A 26,684-nucleotide genomic window follows, 5' to 3' on the forward strand; every position below is an offset into this window, starting at 1 on the left:
ATGTACCATCATCCAGTAATAATTCAAGGAAGGAGGGAGGTTGATTGGAAATTGTGAAAGGGGGGGGGGGGGGGGAAGAGCTGTGTGATATAGAGCTCCCTATACCCATTCACAAACCAATCATACCAAAAACATGTTGGACTATACCGGTACTCGATTTAATAGATAAAAATCAGAAAATATATAGAATACAAATTTTAATACAAAAATAAAAAAAATTTCACACAGAGAAAAATATATAAATACATAGAAACATATCCTATTTAAAAAGCTAGTACATCCCAGGTTCTTATGTACAGTTACTCATGGTGGAGTTCCGTTCTAGGAGTACATATTGGGGATTCCTCGACTAGCTTCGCGGAATTTATCCACTTCATCTGGAGGGAGTCTAAGAGTTAAATATACATTAGAAAATTCATACCTATTCATACAATTATACAATCATATATATATATCACAAAATACAAGAATCAGCAAAAGTATACAGTTATATTTACAAAGAAAAGGGATTGTAGAAGAGATGTATTACGAAGAACCCAAAGAAAAAAAAAAAGGGAAGGCAGACGTCAAGTCCACTCAGATTTTCTCCCCCCGGCGGACATGGGGGATATAATGCACATGATGGAAAGTAATAAGAAAGAGTATAAGAAATCAAAACATGGGTTTGGTATAGGTATTACCTGCCAAAGGCTGTTCATCAGGTAAGTAACATTGATCATTGAATGTTTAGAGACTTGAACCCAATGTTGTCTATGTATATTTGAATCAACCACGTTTGCTATAGAATGGATAAGAAGAAAAAGCGAACGGGGGGGAAGAAGAGGGAAAGGGAGAGGGAAGGAGAGGGGTAAAAGGAAAAAAAAGGGAAAACCAAATCATATAATAAGATATATTATACAACCATAAGTTGAAATAATGAGGTTGATCAATTCTGTGTAAATATACCTGACAGGGGAAGTGTCTCAATCATAAGGTTGGTGGTATATAGATCACCATTTTTAGGAATTTTTTATGTCTGTAATTACAAGGTATTGAGACCAATATATCCCACAACTATCCAAAGATGGTCAGTGGGGGTAAGTGCTCCTCAGTTTCAGCAGCTCAAAAGCAAGTAAGGTGTTCCTACAATAAATATAAAATTGGATATATTATAAATGGGCACCTCAGATGTTCACATTTAGTATAGATAGATCATAAGGTAAATAGTAGTAGGTCCAACGGGTAGTCACGTACCTGGTTGTCAAATACCTTGGGTAGGACTGAAGAGTAACAGATTTCCATCCATCACATAGAGTGCAAGCCCATAACAGCGGTCAATCCAGAACGCTGTTATATGGGATCCCCAATAGGATGTGACGTCAGACGCCGCCGACGTTCCCGCCGGCGGGAAAACAATCACCACGCTGTCAACACCTCCACACTAAACAGGTGGACGCCAGTCAGGCGTCGCACCCGAAGTGCGCTAGGGAACGGCGGAAGACAACAGGTATACCGATGTCTAGCCCATGAGAACCTGCAAGCCAAAAAAGGAAGGGAAGGAAACAAAGATAACTGCCCCTCCTGGCCAGGAGGTGTACATGTCCGCCAGGGGGAGAAAGAGGAAGGAACCGAACAACTCCAAAAGAGGAAGGATAAAAAAAAAAAAAATTCTATCAAAAAGGTCTATGTAACAAAGGCTCCAATAATACAATTATGACAGAGCAAAGATATAATAAACCATATAATAACCACATAATATAACCCATATACATATATATATATAATAGATCAGATTTTACATTATTACAAATTGAGGATTACCAATGATATCAGAAGGGGGCGATCCAGGAGGAGAAAAAATAAATAAAAAAAATTCGGCCCACCATTCTGACCTTCGCGATATCCTAAACAAGAACTGGCACTTACTTACAGACCATCATATACTATCAAAACTGATCCGCCCGACTCCGGAGCTAGTTTTCCGTAGAGCACGTGCTCTTAGAGACCATCTCACCAAAAGCCATTATATTGCACCATCACCATTGGGATATAATCCCCGTGGTACCTTTAGATGTAATGAATGTCCCCCGCTGCCCATGGATAAAGGAGGGCTACAAGTTTGTGTTACCTAACGGCGAAACATTATATTCACGTACCTTTTCTAACTGTAATACTAAAGGTATTATTTACATGATGATCTGCCAATGCAGAGCATTTTACATCGGCAAAACAATTAGTGAGCTCAGACAGCATATTGGTGACCATCTATATGACTCAGGTAATGGGAAGCTAACTACGATTGGGAGACACATTGGTCTTTACCACCGGTTCGATACTTCTGTCGTCCAATTTTTTGTATTGGAGGTGGTTCCTCCCAGCCCTAGGGGTGGTGATTGGGATCGGAATATCCTCCAGAGAGAAACCCTCTGGATTGAGCGCCTGAATGCCACCCACCCCCCTGGACTGAATGAAACCATTTCATATAAATATTTTTTGTAATTTGTACTATTAGGAAAAGTATAAGTTTTACGTTTTAAAGATTTTTTTTTTCTCCTCCTGGATCGCCCCCTTCTGATATCATTGGTAATCCTCAATTTGTAATAATGTAAAATCTGATCTATTATATATATATATGTATATGGGTTATATTATGTGGTTATTATATGGTTTATTATATCTTTGCTCTGTCATAATTGTATTATTGGAGCCTTTGTTACATAGACCTTTTTGATAGAATTTTTTTTTTTTTTATCCTTCCTCTTTTGGAGTTGTTCGGTTCCTTCCTCTTTCTCCCCCTGGCGGACATGTACACCTCCTGGCCAGGAGGGGCAGTTATCTTTGTTTCCTTCCCTTCCTTTTTTGGCTTGCAGGTTCTCATGGGCTAGACATCGGTATACCTGTTGTCTTCCGCCGTTCCCTAGCGCACTTCGGGTGCGACGCCTGACTGGCGTCCACCTGTTTAGTGTGGAGGTGTTGACAGCGTGGTGATTGTTTTCCCGCCGGCGGGAACGTCGGCGGCGTCTGACGTCACATCCTATTGGGGATCCCATATAACAGCGTTCTGGATTGACCGCTGTTATGGGCTTGCACTCTATGTGATGGATGGAAATCTGTTACTCTTCAGTCCTACCCAAGGTATTTGACAACCAGGTACGTGACTACCCGTTGGACCTACTACTATTTACCTTATGATCTATCTATACTAAATGTGGCCATCTGAGGTGCCCATTTATAATATATCCAATTTTATATTTATTGTAGGAACACCTTACTTGCTTTTGAGCTGCTGAAACTGAGGAGCACTTACCCCCACTGACCATCTTTGGATAGTTGTGGGATATATTGGTCTCAATACCTTGTAATTACAGACATAAAAAATTCCTAAAAATGGTGATCCATATACCACCAACCTTATGATTGAGACACTTCCCCTGTCAGGTATATTTACACAGAATTGATCAACCTCATTATTTCAACTTATGGTTGTATAATATATCTTATTATATGATTTGGTTTTCCCTTTTTTTTCCTTTTACCCCTCTCCTTCCCTCTCCCTTTCCCTCTTCTTCCCCCCGTTCGCTTTTTCTTCTTATCCATTCTATAGCAAACGTGGTTGATTCAAATATACATAGACAACATTGGGTTCAAGTCTCTAAACATTCAATGATCAATGTTACTTACCTGATGCACAGCCTTTGGCAGGTAATACCTATACCAAACCCATGTTTTGATTTCTTATACTCTTTCTTATTACTTTCCATCATGTGCATTATATCCCCCATGTCCGCCGGGGGGAGAAAATCTGAGTGGACTTGACGTCTGCCTTCCCTTTTTTATTTGGGTTCTTCGTAATAAAGCTCTTCTACAATCCCTTTTCTTTGTAAATATAATTGTATACTTTTTCTGATTCTTGTTTATTTTGTGATATATATATATATATATATATATAATTGTATGAATAGGTATGAATTTTCTAATGTATATTTAACTCTTAGACTCCCTCCAGTTGAATCGGATAAATTCCGCAAAACTAGTCGAGGAATCCCCAATATGTACTCCTAGAACGGAACTCCACCATGAGTAACTGTACATAAGAACCTGGGATGTACTAGCTTTTTAAATAGGATATGTTTCTATGTATTTATATATTTTTCTCTGTCTGTGTGAAAAAAAAAATATTTTTGTATTAAAATTTGTATTATTCTACTAAATATTTTCTGATTTTTATCTATTAAATCGAGTACCAGTATAGTCCAACATGTTTTTGGTATGAATATAAAAGAGTTATTCCTGCGCCGACTCAGGAAGAGATATGGTTTTTGTACCACTGCACACACTGAGAAAGGGGTACCTGAACCCCAAAAAATCAAGAAAGGCAAAAGAGTAGTGGTGCACAGTACTAGCTTAGGAAATATTAGCCTAAAAGGTCTATAAATTCAAATTTGAAAAGGTAATGTATAGGGAGCTTAATGTGTGTGTTCTATGAGGGAACGTGGGAAACCCTCGCCACTATAACATAATAGTGTTTGGGATGAGTATTAGATAGATGGAGTCATACGCGAAAAGGAATATAGTGGTTAAAACCTAATGATTTCCAATACGATTTTTGGAATTGACATAGACCTATAAAGTGGTAATGCTGGACAATAAGTAGGTCCGTATTTGCGTGTCTTACAACATCCCGTGAACAAAATATATATAAAAAAATCAACAAAATATGTGATAATAATTGATGCGATTTGTTACAACTAATAAAATCGCATAAAAAGTGCTAGTGCTAAATAAATGTGTTACAATGTCTACTACACCATAAACAGCAATATACATAAAAACAGTCGTAAGGCTTAATGAAACAGTTTTGTGCAAAAAAGTGACTAATTGTGGCTAGCAAAAAATCGCATAAAGTGCCAGTGCTGAATAAAGATTATAAATTAGATGCGTGTGGGTGTCTTTCTACCATATAATAAATAATAAATGCAGTGAAGCGAAATCTAGTCATGCAAAATTGACAGAGAAAATAAATGAAAAACCCAACATTAAAAACGCATAAACAATATTTGTGTTAAATACAAGTGGAAAAGGTAATAAAGTCTCTCTAGAAATAATTCGGGTAAATAGTGCTCAGTAGTTAAAAATTATATAACATATAAATTGCACAATAACATGTTAAAATTGTGTCCATTCAAAGCTTGTGCGACAACCAGTGGCGATTATATCCAAAATCGCATATGGCAAAAAAAAATCGCATACCGTGCTGGTGTTTAGTTCTATGTGAACTATAGAATAGCGATCCGATCGGTGGTGGTGGTAGTGAAAATATCCCACGTGGTCCTGTGTACTCGGGATATGGGTGTCCCCTTACCTTACAGCTGTAAGGTAACAGCATGTAACATATATATCCTCAGGATTCCTGGTGATCTTTATCCCACGAGGTCTTGTTACTGTGTCCCCGTCTCCTGCCTATTCCGCCGTGTAGTCTCTTTAAATGGTCGCTCAGCGGTGCCCAGTGTGGGGGGGAGGGGGTTGTTACCTCAGCAGTTTATGTAAGGGATTTAAGCAGATGAGGAAGGGAGCCCCATAGCGTAGTAATTTATGAATAAAATTGAGATTTATTCAGAAAGCAATTGAAATACTCACAAAACATACAGATTTCAAGCATAGGGTATAAACGAGCTGCGAGCTCGATTGCGTCACTTCCGGTAGCGTCCCGACGCGTGTTTGTCACGGTCACGTGATCCCCTGATGAAGTCACGTGACCGTGACGAACACGCGTTGGGACGCTACCGGAAGTGACGCAATCGAGCTCGCAGCTCGTTTATACCCTATGCTTGAAATCTGTATGTTTTGTGAGTATTTCAATTGCTTTCTGAATAAATCTCAATTTTATTCATAAATTACTACGCTATGGGGCTCCCTTCCTCCTTATCTGCTTAAATCCCTTACATAAACTGCTGAGGTAACAACCCCCTCCCCCCCACACTGGGCACCGCTGAGCGACCATTTAAAGAGACTACACGGCAGAATAGGCAGGAGACGGGGACACAGTAACAAGACCTCGTGGGATAAAGATCACCAGGAATCCTGAGGATATATATGTTACATGCTGTTACCTTACAGCTGTAAGGTAAGGGGACACCCATATCTCGAGTACACAGGACCACGTGGGATATTTTCACTACCACCACCACCGATCGGATCGCTATTCTATAACTCACATAGAACTAAACACCAGCACCGTATGCGATTTTATTGCCATATACGATTTTGGATATAATCGCCACTGGTTGTCGCACAAGCTTTGAATGGACACAATTTTAACATATGTTATTGTGCAATTTATATGTTATATAATTTTTAACTACTGAGCACTATTTACCCGAATTATTTCTAGAGAGACTTTATTACCTTTTCCACTTGTATTTAACACAAATATTGTTTATGCGTTTTTAATGTTGGGTTTTTCATTTATTTTCTCTGTCAATTTTGCATGACTAGATTTCGCTTCACTGCATTTATTATTTATTATATGGTAGAAAGACACCCACACGCATCTAATTTATAATCTTTATTCAGCACTGGCACTTTATGCGATTTTTTGCTAGCCACAATTAGTCACTTTTTTGCACAAAACTGTTTCATTAAGCCTTACGACTGTTTTTATGTATATTGCTGTTTATGGTGTAGTAGACATTGTAACACATTTATTTATCACTTAGCACTAGCACTTTTTATGCGATTTTATTAGTTGTAACAAATCGCATCAATTATTATCACATATTTTGTTGATTTTTTTTATATATATTTTGTTCACGGGATGTTGTAAGACACGCAAATACGGACCTACTTATTGTCCAGCATTACCACTTTATAGGTCTATGTCAATTCCAAAAATCGCATTGGAAATCATTAGGTTTTAACCACTATATTCCTTTTCGCGTAGGACTCCATCTATCTAATACTCATCCCAAACACTATTATGTTATAGTGGCGAGGGTTTCCCACGTTCCCTCATAGAACACACACATTAAGCTCCCTATACATTACCTTTTCAGTCTGGGTGGCAGCACACCTAGCATTTAAATACCTGGTACTTTTTTTGAATTTATAGACCTTTTAGGCTAATATTTCCTAAGCTAGCACTGCGCACCACTACTCTTTTGCCTTTCATGTTTTTGGTATGATTGGTTTGTGAATGGGTATAGGGAGCTCTATATCACACAGCTTCCCCCCCCCCCCCCCCCCACTTTCACAATTTCCAATTAACCTCCCTCCTTCCATGCATGTATCTAAATAATCCACCCGTGTCTAGATTTCATGTGCAACTATTGTTGCTATTTCTACAGAAAATGTTCAACGTTTAGGTTGGTATCTGAAAACCAACATATAAATAAATCCTTCTTTCAAATTTTCTACTGTGAAAAAAGTCCAACTTCTTATATCAGTGATTCTGTGCGTTTCATATCCACCAATCCAGTGGACGGGCTGTAATTTGGTAGAATTGTGTGCCTACAACAAAAACGTAGGTAGCATTGATGTGCTAGGGAGAATAAGATGATCAAGTAAGCATCCTTGATGTCCTCGGAGATCAGAAAATATTTAGAGTGATGCGAAACAATGAATGGCTGGCTGGATTCCATAAGGAATTAACTGACAAAGCGTATACGCTAGCCATCAACACAATAGCACAGGGCAACAGACAAGAGCTCCAGTTACTGGGAGGACAGAAGGATCCATCAGTGTGGACACAGAGGGACAGTCGAAACAGCAAGTGGCACAATAGGGCATGCAAGGGAGAACAGTCTTGGAAAGGGCTTCTAAGCACTGGGTCCTTAAATACTGGAAAATTTCAAAAGGGAACGTTACAATCTTGGTAAGGTGAGAAAAGCAAAATGGGAGGTGCGAAGAGAACTGGTCTTCAGTTTTCTATGTGCCTAGTGCACATTTTCTACTGTAGGTGGCAGGATAGAGTTGCTGTATTTCTTAGACAAACACTCGAAATAGAAATGGCCCTTCCTTCAAGTCTAATTTCAAACAAAATTCTAGGGTCCGAGTTAGTCTCCTTGACACTGAGCTTCTCTATATGTAATGTTACCCGACAAGGATTCCCTTTGTCCCCTCTATTGTATGTACTGGTGATGGCACATCTGGCAGTTGCTATCTGAAACAATCCATCTATTTCAGCTATAGCCTCGAGATCACAGCAATAACTCGCTCTTTTTTTGCAGATGATCTTTTGCCCTATGTTACAAATCATTATATTTCAATACAATCTGTGTTTCAAGAGTTTCACCATTTCGGGCCATACAGTAATTTCAAGATTAATCTACCTAAATTGGAGATTTTTAATGTTTTGTCATGCTGTTCCACTTTTTTTTATGTTTTCCAGACGATCCCAATTGCAGTCCTACACTTATTCTTCAGGTCTCTACAGAGGGCATTTAATAATTTTATCTGAGAGAGTCAGAAACCCCAACTTTTTTTTCTATCATGCCACTGTAGTTTTGACCAGAATCGTCAACTGATTCCACAGCTGCTCTATTCAGCAGTGGGTCTCTATAGAGCAGAACATCACCCCATCCGACCACTTCGCTGGTCCTCATCTTCTGTGGGGCCTATATTCCCCCCCCCCCCCCCCCCCATTTTTGGGACTGTAAACTTTTCACTGGTTCCATTCACACATTTCTGACCTGGCATAAGCGAGTCCCACCAGCTGGTTCTGATTTTACATGATCTATGTCTATTTTGCATTGGTTGAAACAGTCAATTCTTGTCCTTTTTCTGCTACCTAACCAATATGGATTTTAGGTTAGGGACAAGATTTCCCTTAGAGGAGCTGCTCCTTCTAGACTCCATGCCTGATCGTACACTCTCCGTGATATACAACATCCTTGTGTTGTGTGCACACATCCTGAGTATACAGCCTTCTGGGGCAACAGAAACAGATTTTTTGATAGTATCAGAAGACTGGGACATACAGTGCCTTGAAAAAGTGTTCATACACGTTGAAAGTTTCCACATGTTGTCATGCTACAACCAAAAACTTAAATGTATTTTATTGGGATTTTATGTGATAGACCAACACAAAGTGGCACATAATTGTGAAGTGGAAGGAAAATAATAGGATTTTTGTACTCACCATAAAAGCCTTTTCTCTGAAGTTCATCGACGGACACAGCTTCAGTAATCTTGACCATAGGGTCATTACGCCACCATCAGGAGAGGACTAGGCAGAACATGCAATACATGTGGAAACAGAACAGTTTACAGTTCCTCCCAGGGAGTGGTCCCTCTGGTAATAGCCCCTCAGCCTGCTTCATGCAGCTCAGTACGTCAACAAGCAGTATAAGGAGGGGAGGGTGCTGTGTCCGTCAATGAACTTCAGAGAAAAATATTTTACGGTGAGTACAAAAATCCTATTTTCTCTTTCGTTCATTGATGGATACAGTTCCAGTGATTCTGACCGTGGGGACATCCCAAGCAGTGTTATAACGAGGGATGGGAACAGCAACATAACTTCACCCACAACCAAAGGTCCTCCCTAACGGGGGAGTCACCATCTGAGCCAACCACATCAGAACTTGCAGTCAAAATATGCATCAGAATGCATTAACATTCAAAAAAGGTAACTTCTCTCTTAGAAGAAAGAGTGTAAAATTGCAACATTACACGGCCGCCTGCAAAACTCTGCGGCCAAAGCAGGCATTAGAAGATGCGCTTACATCCACTTTGTAGAACTTTGTAAAAGTGTGAACGGACGGCCAAGTCACCACCTTACACACTTGAGCGACTGACGCTTGATGTCGGAAAGCCCAAGAGGTCCCAATTGGCCTGGTGGAATGGGCCATGACAGAGGGGGGGGGGGGAGCATCTGTCCCTTCAAGGCGTAAGCCTGGACCACAATCTTTCTGATCCACCTGGAAATGGTGGACGATGAGACCGCCAATCCATTTTTCGGATCAGCTACCGAAATGAACGGAGAGTCTGACTTCCGGAAGGGAGCCATGGCAGACAGATAAACCCTTAGAGCCCAGGCCACGTCCAGGGAATGGAGGGCCAGCTCCTTAGGATGTGTTGGTTTAGGACACAGAGATGGTAACACAATGTCTTCATTGAGGTGAAAAGCCGAAACCACTTTTGGTAGAAAAGATGGTTGTGGATGCAACACCACCTTAGCCTTGTGGATAACAAGATAGGGCGACTTGCAAGACCAGGCCACCAGTTCCGAAAACCCTCCTGGCCGATGTAATGGCCACTAGGAAGACAACTTTCTGAGAGAGTCAACAAGGGAATTTCCTTGATGTTCTCAAACTGCAGTTTCTGAAGCGCCGATAGCTCCAGGTTCAGATCCTAGAGTGGACGCACCAGAGGAACTACATGCCAGACCCCTTGTACAAAGGTGCTCACTAGAGAGTGAGACGCCAGGGGTCACTGGAAAAAAAAAAGACAGCCAAGGCTGATATCTGTCCCTTGATGGTGCTTAAAGCCAGTTTCTGGTCTACTCCTCGCTGTAGGAACAGCAGGATCCTGGAAACGGAATAAGTGCGTGGACGCCACCGCATCTCCTCACACATGGAGATATAAGCCTTCCACGTCCGATGGTATATCTTCTGAGAAGAAGATTTTCATGCCCTCAACATAGTTGAAATCACTGAGTCAGACAGGCCTCAGTTCCTTAGTACCTGGCTTTCAACAGCCATACCATTAAAACCAGCGACGGAAAAGCAGGATCGAGAATCAGACCTTGTGACAGAAGGTCTTCTCGCATCGGTAACCGCCAGGGAGCGTCCGCCACCAGGCGTTCTAGGTCGGCGTACCAAGGACGCCAAGGCCAATCTGGGGTAATCAGTATCACTGGAATCCCATCGGCATCCACTCTGCAGAGCAGATGTGGTAACAGTTTTAGTGGAGGAATGACATAGATCAGTCGGTACTGTTCCCAAGGAGCCACCAACGTGTCCGTCCCAGGGATCTTTTTTTCTGGATACGAACCTCCGCACCTTTCGATTGAGCCGAGAGGCCAGGAGATCCACATCTGGTGTGCCCCACCACAGGCAAAGAAGCCTTAACACCTCCAGATGCAATGACCACTCTCCTGGGTCCAGCATCTGGCGACTTAGATAGCCCGCCTGCCAGTCTTCTACTCCTGGGATGTATATGGCCAACAGGGCCGGTACATGCCACTCTGCCCACCGAAGGATGTGAGCGACCTTCTGTGCTGCAGCCGAGCTTCTTGTTCCTCCTTGATGGTTGACATATGCCACCGCCGTGGCGTTGTCTGACTGGATCCTGATCGGACGCCCTCGAAGTCTCATCAACCATGTGAAGAGGCATAGCTTCATCGCTTGAAGTTCGAGCACACTGATCGGCAACTTGGATTCTTCCCTCGACCAGAGGCCCTGGGTTGATTGTACTCCCAGAACTCCACCCCAGCCGGTCAGGCTGGCGTCCGTTGTGATCACTGTCCAATGCAGAGGTAGGAACCACTTCCCGGACCGAAGGGCTGGAGATCTCAGCCACCAGAGAAGGGAATCCCTGACTAACTGGCTCACCTGAATCTGTTGATCCAGGGATAACGGATATTTGTCCCATTTTGTCAATATCTCCTTCTGCAAGACTCTGGTGTGAAATTGGGCTTACGGTACCGTCTCGAAGGAGGCCACCATGAGGCCCAGGACTCGCATGCAGAAGCACAGCAACGACCACCTGCGGTTCATCAACAGCTTCACAGCGGCTCTGAATGTCTGCAGTTTGTCTGAAGGGAGAAACACTCTCGCTTCCACGGAGTCCAGCAGTAAGGCACAAGAACCGACTTTTTGAGGTTCAACAACCACCCAAATTCCTGCAGGGTTTGCATGGCGATTGCCACATCCTCCCTTAATTCTGAGGTGGAAGCTGCTCTCAGAAGGAGATTGTCTAGGTAACCCACGATTGCGATCATGTGTTGTCGTAACAGCGCCCAAACTGGAGCCAATACCTTGGTAAAGACTCAGGGGGTGCTGAAGCCAAGCCAAAGGGGAGAGCCCCAAACTAGTAGTGGTCTTCCCCTACTGCAAATTGCAGAAGCCTCTGATGCCTGAGGCATATGGGTATGTGCAAGTACGTGTCCTGGATGTCCAAAGACGCCAGGGAGTCCCCCTGATGATTTGGGTAGCCACGCCCACACGCCCTGCGCATGTGTGATCGCAATTTAAAACCCCATATAGGTTTTATCTGCTAGCAGTTTTATTTTTCGTTTTCAACACCGTTTGTATTTTAAACGCTATCTGTACATTCGAGACTCGGAGTCCTCTTTACAGCATCTGACTTTAACCACTTGCCGACCGCCGCACGACGATATACGTCGGCAGAATGGCACGGGCAGGCATATGGGCGTATATATAAGTCTCTGCCTTCCCGCGGGTGGGGGGCCTGATCGGGCCCCCCCCCCGGTGCCTGCGGCGGCCGGTATTCGTTCGGGAGCGATCCGGGATGAGGGGGCGGCCATTCATTCATGGCCACCCCCTCGCGATCGCTCCCGACGAATAGAAATGCTCCGTGACATCACTTCCTCTCCTGTAATGTAAACACAGGAGAGGAAGTGATGTAATCTCTCCTCCGTGTCAGTATTTTTCGTTCCGGCACCGAGGATCGGTGAGTTGCACCAACACACCACACGTACAGTAGAACATGCCAGGCACACTCACACCCCCCTTTACCCCCCGATCACCCCCCCAATTACCCCTGCCCCCCCCAGTCACAGTGACACCAATTGCATTTTTTTTTTTTTTTTTTGCATTGGTGTCATTTGTGACTGTAATAACTGTTAGGCCAGTTAGGGTTAGCCCCCTTTAGTTCTAATGTGCCCCCCTAACCCCCCCAATAAAGGTTTAACCCCGTGATCACCCCCCCGTCGCCAGTGTCACTAAGGCTGGGTTCACATTGCAGCGGTTTATGAGAACGAATGTGATTCGCACACTGCAATCACATCCGATCTCTGTGCGATTCGAGTTCAGCCATACAGATAGTATGGCTGAATACGTGTCGCACCCGCCGCACCCGCCGCAAACTCGCACGGGACCCTTTTTTTGGTCCGCAGCAGAATCGGATCGCATGGGTGTTCACACCATGCGATCCGAGTTTGCAGATCGCACTGCGATATGCGAACTGATCTGGTGGTGTCATTAACATTTCACTGACACTCCCAGCAGTTCGCATAGGGCAGTGTGAACTGCCGCCGGGAGGCATGCGATGCGGGAACCCGCCGCGGATTCGTGGCGTTCCCGCATCGCTCCAGTGTGAACCCAGCCTAATAAGCGATCATTTTTCTGATCGCTGTATTAGTGTCACAGGTGACGCTAGTTAGGCAGGTAGGTATTTAGGTTCGCCGCAACTTTTTATAGCGCCAGGGACCCCCATATACTACCGCATAAAGCCCCCTGATTGCCCCCTAGTTAACCCTTTCACCAGTGATCACCATATAACTGTTACAGGTGACGCTGGTTGGTTAGTTATTTTTTTATAGTTTCAGGGCACCCGCCATTTATTACCCAATAAAGGTTTAACCCCCTGATCACCCGGCGGGTGTCATTTGTGACTGTAATAACTGTTAGGGCAGTTAGGGTTAGCCCCCTTTAGTTCTAAGGTACCCCCCTAACCCCCCCCAATAAAGGTTTAACCCCGTGATCACCCCTCCGTCGCCAGTGTCACTAAGGCTGGGTTCACATTGCAGCGGTTTGAGAACGGATATGATTGGCACTGCAGTGCAAATCACATCTGATCTCTGTGCGATTCGAGTTCAGCCATACAGATAGTATGGCTGAATTCATGTCGCACCCGCCGCAAACTCGCACGGGACCCTTTTTTTGGTCCGCAGCAGAATCGGATCGCATGGGTGTTCACACCATGCGATCCGAGTTTGCAGATCGCACTGCGATATGCGAACTGATCTGGGGGTGTCATTAACATTTCACTGACACTCCCAGCAGTTCGCATAGGACAGTGTGAACTGCCCCCGGGAGGCATGCGATGCGGGAACCCGCCGCGGATTTGTGGCGTTACTGCATCGCTCCAGTGTGAACCCAGCCTAATAAGCGATCGTTTTTCTGATCGCTGTATTAGTGTCACAGGTGACGCTAGTTAGGCAGGTAGGTATTTAGGTTCGCCGCAGCTTTTTATAGCGCCAGGGACCCCCATATACTACCGCATAAAGCCCCCTGATTGCCCCCTAGTTAACCCTTTCACCAGTGATCACCATATAACGGTTACAGGTGACGCTGGTTGGTTAGTTATTTTTTTATAGTTTCAGGGCACCCGCCATTTATTACCTAGTCTCACTAGTGTACCCCTAAATTTAGGGGTGTCTACTTTCCAAAATGGGGTCATTTGGGGGGCGTTTGTGCCATCTTGGCATTTTATGGCCTTCAAAACTGTAACGCCCTTAGAAAGCCTGAAGGCGGTGCTTGGTTTTCGGGGCCCCGTACGCGGCTAGGCTCCCAAAAAGTCCCACATATGTGGTATCCCCGTACTCAGGAGAAGCAGCAGAATTTATTTTGGGGTGTCATTTCACATATGCTCATGGCATGCGTGAGCAATATATCATTTAGTGACAACTTTGTGAAAGAAATAAATAAAATAAAGTTTGTAATTTTCCCGCAACTTGTGGCAAAATATAAAATATTCCATGGACTCAACATGCCTCTCAGCAAATAGCTTGGGGTGTCTACTTTCTAAAATGGGGTCATTTGTGGGGGTTTTGTGCCATCTTGGCATTTTATGGCCTTCAAAACTGTAATAGGTAGTGAGGAGTGAAGTCAAATATTTACGCCCTTAGAAAACCTGAAGGCGGTTCTTGGGTTTCGGGGCCCCGTACGCGGCTAGACTCCCAAAAAATCCCACACATGTGGTATCCCCGTACTCAGGAGAAGCAGCAGAATTTATTTTGGGGTGTCAATTCACATATGCCCATAGCATGTGTGAGCAATATATCATTTAGTGACAACTTTGGGCAAAAAAATAAAATATTCAATGGGCTCAACATGCCACTTATCAATTTCCTTAGGGGGTCTACTTTCCAAAATGGGGTCATTTGGGGGGGGGGGGTTTGTACTGCCCTGCCATTTTAGCACCTCAAGAAATGAGATAGGCAGTCGTAAACTAAAAGCTGCGTAAATTCCAGAAAACGTACCTTAGTTTGTAGATGTGACAACTTTTGCGCAAACCAATAAATATACAGTTATTGACTTTTTTTTTACCAAAGACATGTGGCTGAATACATTTTGGCCTAAATGTATGACTAAAATTGAGTTTATTGGATTTTTCTAATAACAAAAAGTAGAAAATATCATTTTTTTTCAAAATTTGCGGTCTTTTTCCATTTATATTGCAAAAAATAAAAATCGCAGAAGCAATCACATACCATCAAAAGAAAGCTCTATTTGTGGTAAGAAAAGGACGCAAATTTTGTTTGGGTACAACATTGCATGACCGCGCAATTACCAGTTAAAGCAGCGCAGTGCCAAATTGTAAAAAGACCTCTGGTCATTTACCAGCAAAATGGTCCGGTCTGAAAGTGGTTAATAAATGCAATAAAGAAAAAAAAACATATTACGATTCGGAGCACTTTTTATTTTGCAGGAGCCTTCACGCTGGCAAATGTTTGGGAAGTTTGCAGTGACTGATCACCTGAGCGGCGGAGTCTGCAGATAGGAGACACCTGGTTTTTCACATCTGGTCATCTGGAGCCAGAATTTGTGACATTATACGCGCTGACTGAACTTCCTTAAACAGGGGGTCGCTGATGATCTGGTAAGCCCCCCATCTTATTAGTGGTGATTAAAGGTGACGGGTCCCACGTGGTCAAGTATATTAGTCACACTATCTGTTGGATTTTTTTGATATTTCTATGGTTGATTTATGGACTCGCATATGAATTTTTTATTGCACATTTATATTTTAACCCTTTCCCGCCGAGCGTACGCAGATCTGCGTACTCGGCTTCCGGGGGTTAGGCGAATGGCTATCCAGGCATAACAACCGATGCGGCTAAAAGCCGCTCGGCTGTTATGCCGGAGGAGCGGGAGGGGACGTCCCCCTCTCCCGCCGCCTCTCGCCGCTGTTACCGGTGCTCCCGCTCGATCGGGAGCACCGATTAGTGATCCGTCGGCTCTGGCTGCTGGGGAAGCGACGTCATGGCGTCACTTCCCGTTTACTCGGCTGCCAATGGCGCCGGTTTTAAAAAAATATCCGGTATTCAGAATCGCCGTTTTAGGCGATCTGAATACATTGAAGTGTAAAGGAGGGGTGGGGGGTCTTTTAGACCCCCGATCCCTCCATAAAGAGTACCTGTCACCGCCTATTACTGTCACAAGGGATGTTTACATTCCTTGTGACAGCAATAAAAGTGATCAATATTTATTTTTTTTAAAACAATTTAGTCATTTTAAAAAAAATATATTTTTTTTTAAAGCGCCCGCCGTCCCCGCGAGCTTGCGAAGCAAAGAAACCGCATACGGAAGTCGCGCCCGCGTATGTAAACGGTGTTCAAATCACACATGTGAGGTATCGCCGCGATCATCAGAGCGAGAGCAATAATTCTAGCACTAGACCTCCTCTGTAACGCTAACCTGGTAACCGTAAAAAAAATTTAAAGCGTTGCCTATTGAGATTTTTAGGTACCGTACTTTGTCGTCAATCTACAAGTGCGCGCAATTATAAAGTGTGACATGTTTGGTATCTCTTTACTCGGCGTAACATTATCTTTCACATTACGCAAAAAAATTGGGCTAATTTTACTGTTTTTTTTTTTTTATTCATGAAAGTGTCCCTTTTCCCAAAAAGTAGCGTTTAAAACACCACTGCCCAAATACCGTGTGACATAAAATATTGCAACAATCGCCGTTTTATTCTCTAGAGCCTCTGCTAAAAATATATATATAATGTTTGGGGGTTCCAAGTAATTTTCTAGCAAAAAATATGGATTTTAACTTGTAAACACCAAATTCCAAAAATAGGCTTAGTCATGAAAGGGTTAATATTGATTTCGTTTGTATGCCACTTTATTTTGGTTTTGGATTGTCACCATTTTTGCACGTTTCACTTGTGTGATTTAACTACTTCAGCCCCGGACCATTTTGCTGGCCAAAGACCAGATCACTGCAATTCGGCACTGCATTGCTTTAACTGACAAAAGAGCTTTCTTTTGGTGGTATTTGATCACTCCTGCGGTTTATATTTTTTGCGCTATAAACAAAAATAGAGCGACAATTTTGAAGAAAACGCATTCTTTTTTACTTTTTGTTATAATAAATATCCCCCAAAAATATATAAAAAAAACATATTTTTCCCTCAGTTTAGGCCGATACGTATTCTTCTACATATTTTTCGTAAAAAAAAAAAATCGCAATAAGCGATTATTGATTGGTTTGCGCAAAAGTTATAGCGTTTAGAAAATAGGGTATTGTTTTATGGCATTTTTATTAATATTTTTTTTTTACTAGTAATGGTGGCGATCAGAGATTTTTATTGTGACTGCGACATTATGGCGGACACATCGGAAATTTTTTACACATTTTTGGAACCATTGTCATTTATACAGCAATCACTGCTATACAAATGCAGCAATTCCTGTGTAAATGACACTGGCAGTGAAGGGGTTAACCAGTGGGTGGCAGTGTAGGGGTTAAGGGTTCCTAGGGGTGTGTTACTAACTGTTGGGGGCTGGGCTTTCTTTTAGTCAACACTGATCTCTGCTCCAATCACATGGAGCAGAAATCAGCGACACTTGTTGCTAGGCAGAACGGGGAGATGCTGTTTACGATGGCATCTCTCCGTTGAGCCGCCCCTTGAGAGGATCACGGGTATGCCTGCGGCGATCGAGTCTGCAGGACCCGCGACCGGACTCACGGGGGTCCCGACCAGCACGTGAGCGCGGCGGCGCGCTCATGATGGCATGGCAGCATTAAAGATTGGACATATCTGTACGCCAATATGCCTGCCCGTGCCATTCTGGCGACGTAAATCAGCGTGCGCTGGTCGGGAAGTGGTTAATCATTATTTATTGAACAAGCGCTGCACTTTTTTTTTTCTTTGCATTTCTGTGCCCAGTATCTGGGTTATGGTGTTCAGCTGCTGTTAGTTGTTTAAGTTTAACTGAGCGCGGATATTTACCTACTTACATACAGGAGTGCAGCGACTACGGAGGTAACTGATGCCACTCTGAACCTCTGTACTTTCACAAAGCAATTGAGGGCTTTCAGGTCCAAGATTGGACATACCCCTTCCTTTTTGGGGACTAAAAACAGATTGGAATAGAACCCCTAAAACCTTTCCATTTCTGGAACACGCACTATCACCCCGCCGCTTAGCAGGTCCCTTACTTAACCAAACAGGGCCTCCCAGTGAGTCGGGAGTAAGGGTATGCTGGAAGGGAAAAATCTGTTTGGTGGCCAAGAGAAGAACTCTATCTTGTAGCCCGATGAAATCAGTTTGCAGACCCATTGGTCGGACAGCTGAGAGGCCCACCGGGCTGCAAACTCCCGAAGGCAACCCCCCACCCAAGTGACAGCGGGAGAAAACCTTCATGCAGTAATACTTTTGTTCGCAGGCTTGTTAGGCTTGTGAGTACAGGGACGCTTCTGTCCCTCAGTAGTAGCCCTGTTGGACTGGGAGCGTTTTGCTGAAGTCCTGGGCGGATGAAAAAACCTCTTGAGAGGAAATTGAGAGCCCTTGCCTTCGGAGGAGCTCCTTACTCTTCCTGGACTGTGGGAGAAAGGTGCTCTTCCCACCTGTGAGACATTCTTAACCACTTTCAGACCGGACCATTTTGCTGGTAAATGACCAGAGGTCTTTTTACACTTTGGCACTGCGCTGCTTTAACTGGTAATTGCGCAGTCATGCAATGTTGTACCCAAACAAAATTTGCGTCCTTTTCTTCCCACAAATAGAGCTTTCTTTTGATGGTATTTGATTGCCTCTGCGATTTTTATTTTTTGCGATATAAACGTAAAAAGACCGCAAATTTTGAAAAAAAATGATATTTTCTACTTTTTGTTATTAGAAAAATCCAATAAACTCAATTTTAGTCATACATTTAGGCCAAAATGTATTCAGCCACATGTCTTTGGTAAAAAAAAAGTCAATAATTGTATATTTATTGGTTTGCGCAAAAGTTGTCACATCTACAAACTAAGGTACGTTTTCTGGAATTTACGCAGCTTTTAGTTTACGACTGCCTATCTCATTTCTTGAGGTGCTAAATTGGCAGGGCAGTACAAAACCCCCCCAAATGACCCCATTTTGGAAAGTAGATCCCCTAAGGAAATTGATAAGAGGCATGTTGAGCCCATTGAATATTTTATTTTTTTGCCTCAAGCGATTGAATGACAAAAAAAAAAATTTTTTTTTTTTTTTACACAAAGTTGTCACTAAATGATATATTGCTCACACATGCTATAGGCATATGTGAAATGACACCCCAAAATAAATTCTGCTGCTTCTCCTGAGTACGGGGTTACCACATATGTGGGACTTTTTGGGAGCCTAGCCGCGTACGGGGCCCCGAAAACCAAGCACCGCCTTCAGGCTTTCTAAGGGCGTAAATTTTTGAGTTCACTTCTCACTACCTATTACAGTTTTGAAGGCCATAAAATGCCAAGATGGCACAAAACCCCCACAAATGACCCAATTTTAGAAAGTAGACACCCCAAGCTATTTGCTGAGAGGCATGTTGAGTTCATGGAATATTTTATATTTTGCCACAAGTTGCGGGAAAATTACAAACTTTTTTTTTTTTTTTTTTTTAACAAAGTTGTCACTAAATGATATATTGCTCATGCATGCCATGGGCATATGTGAAATGACACCCCAAAATAAATTCTGCTGCTTCTCCTGAGTACGGGGATACCACATATGTGGGACTTTTTGGGAGCCTAGCCACGTACGGGGCCCCGAAAACCAAGCACCGCCTTCAGGCTTTCTAAGGGCGTTACAGTTTTGAAGGCCATAAAATGCCAAGATGGCACAAACCCCCCCCCAAATGACCCCATTTTGGAAAGTAGACACCCCTAAATTTAGGGGTACACTAGTGAGACTAGGTAATAAATGGCGGGTGCCCTGAAACTATAAAAAAATAACTAACCAACCAGCGTCACCTGTAACAGTTATATGGTGATCACTGGTGAAAGGGTTAACTAGGGGGCAATCAGGGGGCTTTATGCGGTAGTATATGGGGGTCCCTGGCGCTATAAAAAGCTGCGGCGAACCTAAATACCTACCTGCCTAACTAGCGTCACCTGTGACACTAATACAGCGATCAGAAAAACGATCGCTTATTAGGCTGGGTTCACACTGGAGCGATGCGGGAACGCCACGAATGCGCGGCGGGTTCCCGCATCGCATGCCTCCAGGGGCAGTTCACACTGCCCTATGCGAACTGCTGGGAGTGTCAGTGAAATGTTAATGACACCCCCAGATCAGTTCGCATATCGCAGTGCGATCTGCAAACTTGGATCGCATGGTGTGAACACCCATGCGATCCGATTCTGCTGCGGACCAAAAAAAGGGTCCCGTGCGAGTTTGCGGCGGGTGCGACACGAATTCAGCCATACTATCTGTATAGCTGAACTCGAATCGCACAGAGATCGGATGTGATTTGCACTGCAGTGCGGTGCGAATCACATCCGTTCTCATAAACCGCTGCAATGTGAACCCAGCCTTAGTGACACTGGCGACGGGGGGTGATCACGGGGTTAAACCTTTATTGGGGGGGTTAGGGGGTACCTTAGAACTAAAGGGGGCTAACCCTAACTGCCCTAACAGTTATTAGTCACAAATGACACCCGCCGGGTGATCAGGGGGTTAAACCTTTATTAGGTAATAAATGGCGGGTGCCCTGAAACTATAAAAAAATAACTAACCAACCAGCGTCACCTGTAACAGTTATATGGTGATCACTGGTGAAAGGGTTAACTAGGGGGCAATCAGGGGGCTTTATGCGGTAGTATATGGGGGTCCCTGGCGCTATAAAAAGCTGCGGCGAACCTAAATACCTACCTGCCTAACTAGCGTCACCTGTGACACTAATACGGCGATCAGAAAAATGATCGCTTATTAGGCTGGGTTCACACTGGAGCGATGCGGAAACGCCACGAATCCGCGGCGGGTTCCCGCATCGCATGCCTCCCGGCGGCAGTTCACACTGCCCTATGCGAACTGCTGGGAGTGTCAGTGAAATGTTACTGACACCCCCAGATCAGTTCGCATATCGCAGTGCGATCTGCAAACTCGGATCGCATGGTGTGAACACCCATGCGATCAGATTCTGCTGCGGGCCAAAAAAAGGGTCCCGTGCGAATTTGCGGCGGGTGTGGCGGGTGCGGCGAATGGCTGAACTCGAATCGCACAGAGATCGGATGTGATTTGCACTGCAGTGCGGTGCGAATCACATTCGTTCTCATAAACCGCTGCAATGTGAACCCAGCCTTAGTGACACTGGCGACGGGGGGTGATCACGGGGTTAAACCTTTATTGGGGGGGTTAGGGGGGTACATTAGAACTAAAAGGGGGCTAACCCTAACTGCCCTAACAGTTATTACAGTCACAAATGACACCAATGCAAAAAAAAAAAAAAAAAAATGACATTGGTGTCACTGTGACTGGGGGGCAGGGGTAATTGGGGGGGTGATCGGGGAGTAAAGGGGGGGTGTGAGTGTGCCTGGCATGTTCTACTGTGTGTGTAGAGTGTTGGTGCAACTCACCGATCCGCTCTCCTCTCTGTCGGTAGGGTCCTTAAATGCAGGAGCCCCTTCTACCGGGATCGTGGTTACTTTGTTTAACCTGGATACTGGGAGGTCCATGACTGGGGGAGCCGACCATTTCTTAGGAAGGCTCTCCTCAAAAGGGTAACGCACCGCCATTCTTTTTGGGACAGAAAAGGTCAGTTGCGGGCTACCCCATTCCTTGTATATGAACGTATCAAAATAAGTCAGATACGGAAACACCGTAGGTGTAAGGGCTGGATTACGGGACCCAAAAGGGACCGCTACTTCAGCAGAGGATCCTGCTGTATCCTGAATTTTCAAGATATTATGCACAGCTGTGATAAGTGCTCCAACTAGCACTTTGTTCTGCATGGACCTGGATGGGGAATCATCCTCACTGTCCGATCGGTCCTGGTCAGCATCCTCTAACACATCAGAGCAGGGGCCGCCAGTCACTGCTGGGGGGGGGCAGGGGCTGTTTTTTTACCACCTTTGCGCCCGCACACTGCCTCCACCCTGGCAACAAACGTTTCAAGGACTGCTGACAAAGCGTCCAAAGACACTGCACTGTTTGCAGAAGAGCCGGTTGCAATTGCAGGGAGATCTGGGGAAGAAACAACAGTTTCTGATGCCATGCTGACCCACCCTCTCTGCTACCCTTGGGGACTTAGGACAAGGTACTCAATCCCACCCTCCTAGCTGCTTCAGACTGAGGGGCCCCCACTGCATTACTCACCACCCCGACCGAGTGTTGAGCCATGCTGTTACAGGTGCTTGTGTCCAGTGTCCGCTCCCAGGGGTCCAGAGCAAAAAAAAAAGCGCTGTTCTGAGGTACAGGAACCAGCGCTGAGGAGAAAAACCGCACTGAAGCTACAAAAAAATGGCTGCCGGGTGCCCTGTATAAGGGACAATCACAGGTAAAATGACCGCTGACCAGGCTTTCTACAGAGACTCACAGAAAATGGCCGACAAGTAACCGAACTCGACACAGAGAATGAACAGAGATAATGGTGTCAGACAGCGCTATGGTGACAGCACATACAGAGCCCACAGACAACAGCAGCATCCACCACAGAGGGGGGGAGGTAAAATAGGGACAGGTAGAGAAGAGAGGGAGGAGAGGGATCCCCTAATCAACCCCCCAGGGAATGCCCAGCTGCTCAATCCTGCCGAGGCAGGAAGAGCTGTACTTACCATGCGAACATCCAATCACAGACCCACACCCGAGCAGTACAGGGTGGCTGCTGGCCATGGCACACTGTGACAAAGACATCTGTGGTCCGGTCATGTGTGCCCCGGAGCATTGTGCTCACCGGCCGCCCCAGAGCCTGAGGGGAATGTTGTGACCGATCCAGAGCGTAGCTAGGGTCTGCACATGCTCAATGTGCCAGGCTGGGGGGACTACAAGGCTCTATATTATCCAGCCTGTCACCCAGCCAGCTGTTGATAGCAGATCACAGGATCTTCAAATCTTGTGCAAAAGGCAAAAATCCAGAAAAAACCCATGGACCGATGATCCTGGCAGGGAGCCTAGGTCCTTCTCCTTCACTAGGCAGAAAAAAAACTGAGCTGCAGGAAGCAGGCTGAGGCGTTATTACCAGAGGACCCGCCCCCCTGGGCAGAACTGTAAAGTTCTGTTGTTTTCACATGTATTACATGTTCTGCCTAGTCCTTTCCTGAAGGTGGCATAATAACCCTACGGCCAAGATTACTGGAGCTGTGTTTGTCAACGAACGAAAGAGAAAAAAAAAATTAATCTTTTTTTTACAAATAAATATGTGAAAAGTGTGGCGTGCATTTGTATTCAGCCCCCCTGAGTCAATACTTTGTAGAATCGCCTTTCGATGTAATTACAGCTGCAAGTATTTTTGGGTATGTCTCTACTGGCTTTACACATCGAGAGTGACATTTGCCCATTCTTCTTTGCAAAATAGCTCAAGTTCTGTCAGATCGGATGGAGAGCTTCTGTGAACAGCAATTTTCAATTCTTGGCACAGATTCTTAATTGGATTTAGGTCTGGACTTTAAGTGGGCCATTCTAACACATGAATATGCTTTGATCTAAACCACTCCATTGTAGGGGGGTGGGGTGGATGGGGTGCACCTTTGCTCCAATTGGCTGTCACACAGTACAAGCCAAGAATCCACTCCTAATGCTGAAAAAGAAAGTAATAATTCTAACAGTATGTTAGAATTCTTAAGAATATAGTAAGCTGAAGACAGCAAATATGCATGTAAAACTTATGTAGGGAGATTGGTTTCATCTCTGTGTATCATCTGAGGCTGTTCACATCACTGGGTACAAGAGAGGGTTTACATCCACTTTAACTTTAAATTCATAGTTTAGTGTTCTTAAAAAGTTAGTTCATGTTTTCAGTCTTACCTCTGATGCAAGATTACTAAACACTTTTCTAATTTTCCCCATGTATTTCACTCCACTCCTGAATTTTATTTGAACTTTAACTTAATCTTCTTGACCTCTGAATGACCTGAACTCAGAATAGGTGCTTTCTGTATCAATGCTGCATTACAGCTTAAAATGCATGCAGTTTGCATTAAGATTGCCATTAAAATACATGAACATTACCTAAGAGTTTCATCCCAGTAAAACTTCTTCCTTGGTCCCATCACCCTCTTTCCTGGCTTCTCCTCATCATCCTCTTCTGAAGGGTTTCGATCACGCTCATCATCACCTTGATGTCTAAAACAAATTATGCCAAAAGAAAAAGCACAAAAATAAAAAAGGATTACTAAATTGCAAGAAGTCTAGCAAATAAAAATATTCATAATGAAAGGTTTATAAAAATAGGACTATGCGAAAGTGCAAGATGGCAATTTGAAAATGCATTGTTCATTAAAAAGACATGTCCACCTTGCCCATGCAGGGAAAAGATATAGTGTCTTTGCACAGCGCCAAGTGTCCCACTGTGCTCTTTATACTCGCCTTGTTTACAAACCCTTACTGCTCCTTAGCAATGTAGCGATAACTGATTCTAGAAAACCTCTATCCCTAAAGCTCCATTCACACCTGGGCATTCTTCACGATTTTACCTGAGATTCCAGAATTGCGGCGGAACACGTTTGCAATGTCATTACTTCTTAATGGTACACCAATCATGGCGCGATTTTGCTGTGGTTGTTGCGAAAAAAAATAGTGCTGAAACCACAGCAAACCGCAATGAGAGAGGCTGTCACACAAAAGAAGCCCCTGCTCCTTTTTGAGCAACAAGCTTTGCAATTTAGCCTGTGGCAAAATCGCACGATCGGGGTGCCATTAAGAAGTTTTGGCAATAAATGCGTCCCCCCCCAAACCCCAGGTGTGAATGGAGCCTAAGGGTTTAAATAGCCAAGTCGTTACAGCCCACAACCCTGAAGCAGGGTGGAAAACCAGTCCTTAGGACAGAAAAGCTAGATCTTGGAGAGCTGGAATATGACATTCCATTCCACTAAGATGTAGACTTGCTTATCTTTAAACCACTTATGTTTCCTTCCTGATTGTTAAAGTAAGCCTCTGATGTGGCATTGTTTGACTGAATTCTGATCAGAGGACATCAAAAGGTGAGCAATCCGGCACTATAGGGGTAACCAAATTGCTCCGATTTCAAGAACACAGATTGGAAGATGAACTTCCTTCAATGACTATGTCCCGTGCACCAGGGTACCAAGGACTCTGACAGGCTGACATTCAAGCCAAGTATTTTTCTGCTTTCAGCCATAGACTCTTCACCCACCAAACCAAGTCAGGCAAATGTGGCAGTACAAACAATAAGCTCGCCTTTCCCATGCCACTAAAATTTTGAGTTTCAACAGTCTGGAATTATATTGGCCATATAGGAATACCTCAAAAGAGAACACCATCATGTCTAAAAGGTAAATGCAAAAGTGAAGATCTGGTTGACTCTTGGACTGTGGGGTCCACTCATAGTAGCAAAGACTGAAGTTTATCTTGTGGAAAGAAAACTTTGGACAGAGCTTGATATAGAACCAGGCCTAGATAAAATAACCCAAGCAAGGAGAGGATTGCACAATTTACTTCTAGATATTTATGATCCACCCAAACCTCCTTAGGGTCTAGACCAGGGGTCTCAAACTGGTGGCCATCCAGCTGTTGCAGAACTACAATTCCCATGAGTCATTGCAAGGCTGACAGTTACAAGAATGACTCCCATAGGCAGAGGCATGATGGGACTTGTAGTTCAGCAACAGCTGGAGGGATGCCGGTTTGAGACCCCTGGTCTAGACATTTTATAAAGACGTTGGCTGATAGGGCCTGTGCCGACTGTTCTCTCAGACGAATGCTGTCCAAATATCCCACTATGGAGACACACTGGGAGCGAAGCAAACAAAAGCAGAATTTAACAGCTTGGTGAACACCTAAGGTGCAGTGGCTAGGCCAAAGGGAAAGGCCACGAGGGTAATGTGTGACGACTTCAAAAGAAAGGTAGAGCTGATAATCTGGGAATATGGGAATGTGTACGTATGCATTCTTGATATCCACAGAGATCAGAAAATCTTCAGGTGGAGGGAAACCATGCCTGTGAGGGTAGACAACAAAGAAATGTGTTAAGAATTTTTAGATCCAGAATTGGGCAGGTGCCTCTTTTTGCTTTAGGTACAGTTAAGAATAGAAACCCTGGAACTGTTTTCCCTCTAGCAACATATGACACCTTTAGAGAGGAGCTACTTGACAACAATGTGCACCCACTTTTGAGGAGATGTTGATAAGATTGAAAGCAAGAAGCAGGGTGGAGGCAGACTGAAATTCTAGTTTGAAGTCCCTAGATACAACATTCGTGATCCAAGAACCTGAAATGTCCTGTGACCCAAAGACATACCTTGACACTTTTACAAGTGAAGGGGCAACCTCATTGGGAGGAGGGCTTGCCACTGTACCTGGTGAATTTGCAGATCTGGGGCAGGGATTTGGTGTTTACAATCTTGGCCCTGAAAGCTTAAAAGAAACACAAAGGG

General features: G+C 44.1%; 1 protein-coding gene across 5 annotated transcripts in view; it reads right to left on the reverse strand.

The window, feature by feature from the left end:
* Window positions 1–26,684, reverse strand: part of UBN2 (ubinuclein 2) — an 855,287-nt gene that overhangs the window by 319,658 nt on the left and 508,945 nt on the right. For all 5 annotated transcript variants that reach the window (XR_013262361.1, XM_077452498.1, XM_077452497.1 and 2 more), the window contains one exon: window positions 24,301–24,414. Coding sequence is in view for 4 of the 5 variants with exons in the window: in XM_077452498.1 (XP_077308624.1) it covers window positions 24,301–24,414 (114 nt within the window). In the remaining variant the exon portion in view is untranslated. The remainder of the gene's footprint in view (window positions 1–24,300; window positions 24,415–26,684) is intronic.

The sequence above is a fragment of the Lithobates pipiens genome, unplaced genomic scaffold (genome assembly GCF_037356315.1).
Source record: "Lithobates pipiens isolate NorthernLeopardFrog02 unplaced genomic scaffold, aLitPip1_a1.2 Scaffold_23, whole genome shotgun sequence".
NCBI lineage: Eukaryota > Metazoa > Chordata > Amphibia > Anura > Ranidae > Lithobates > Lithobates pipiens.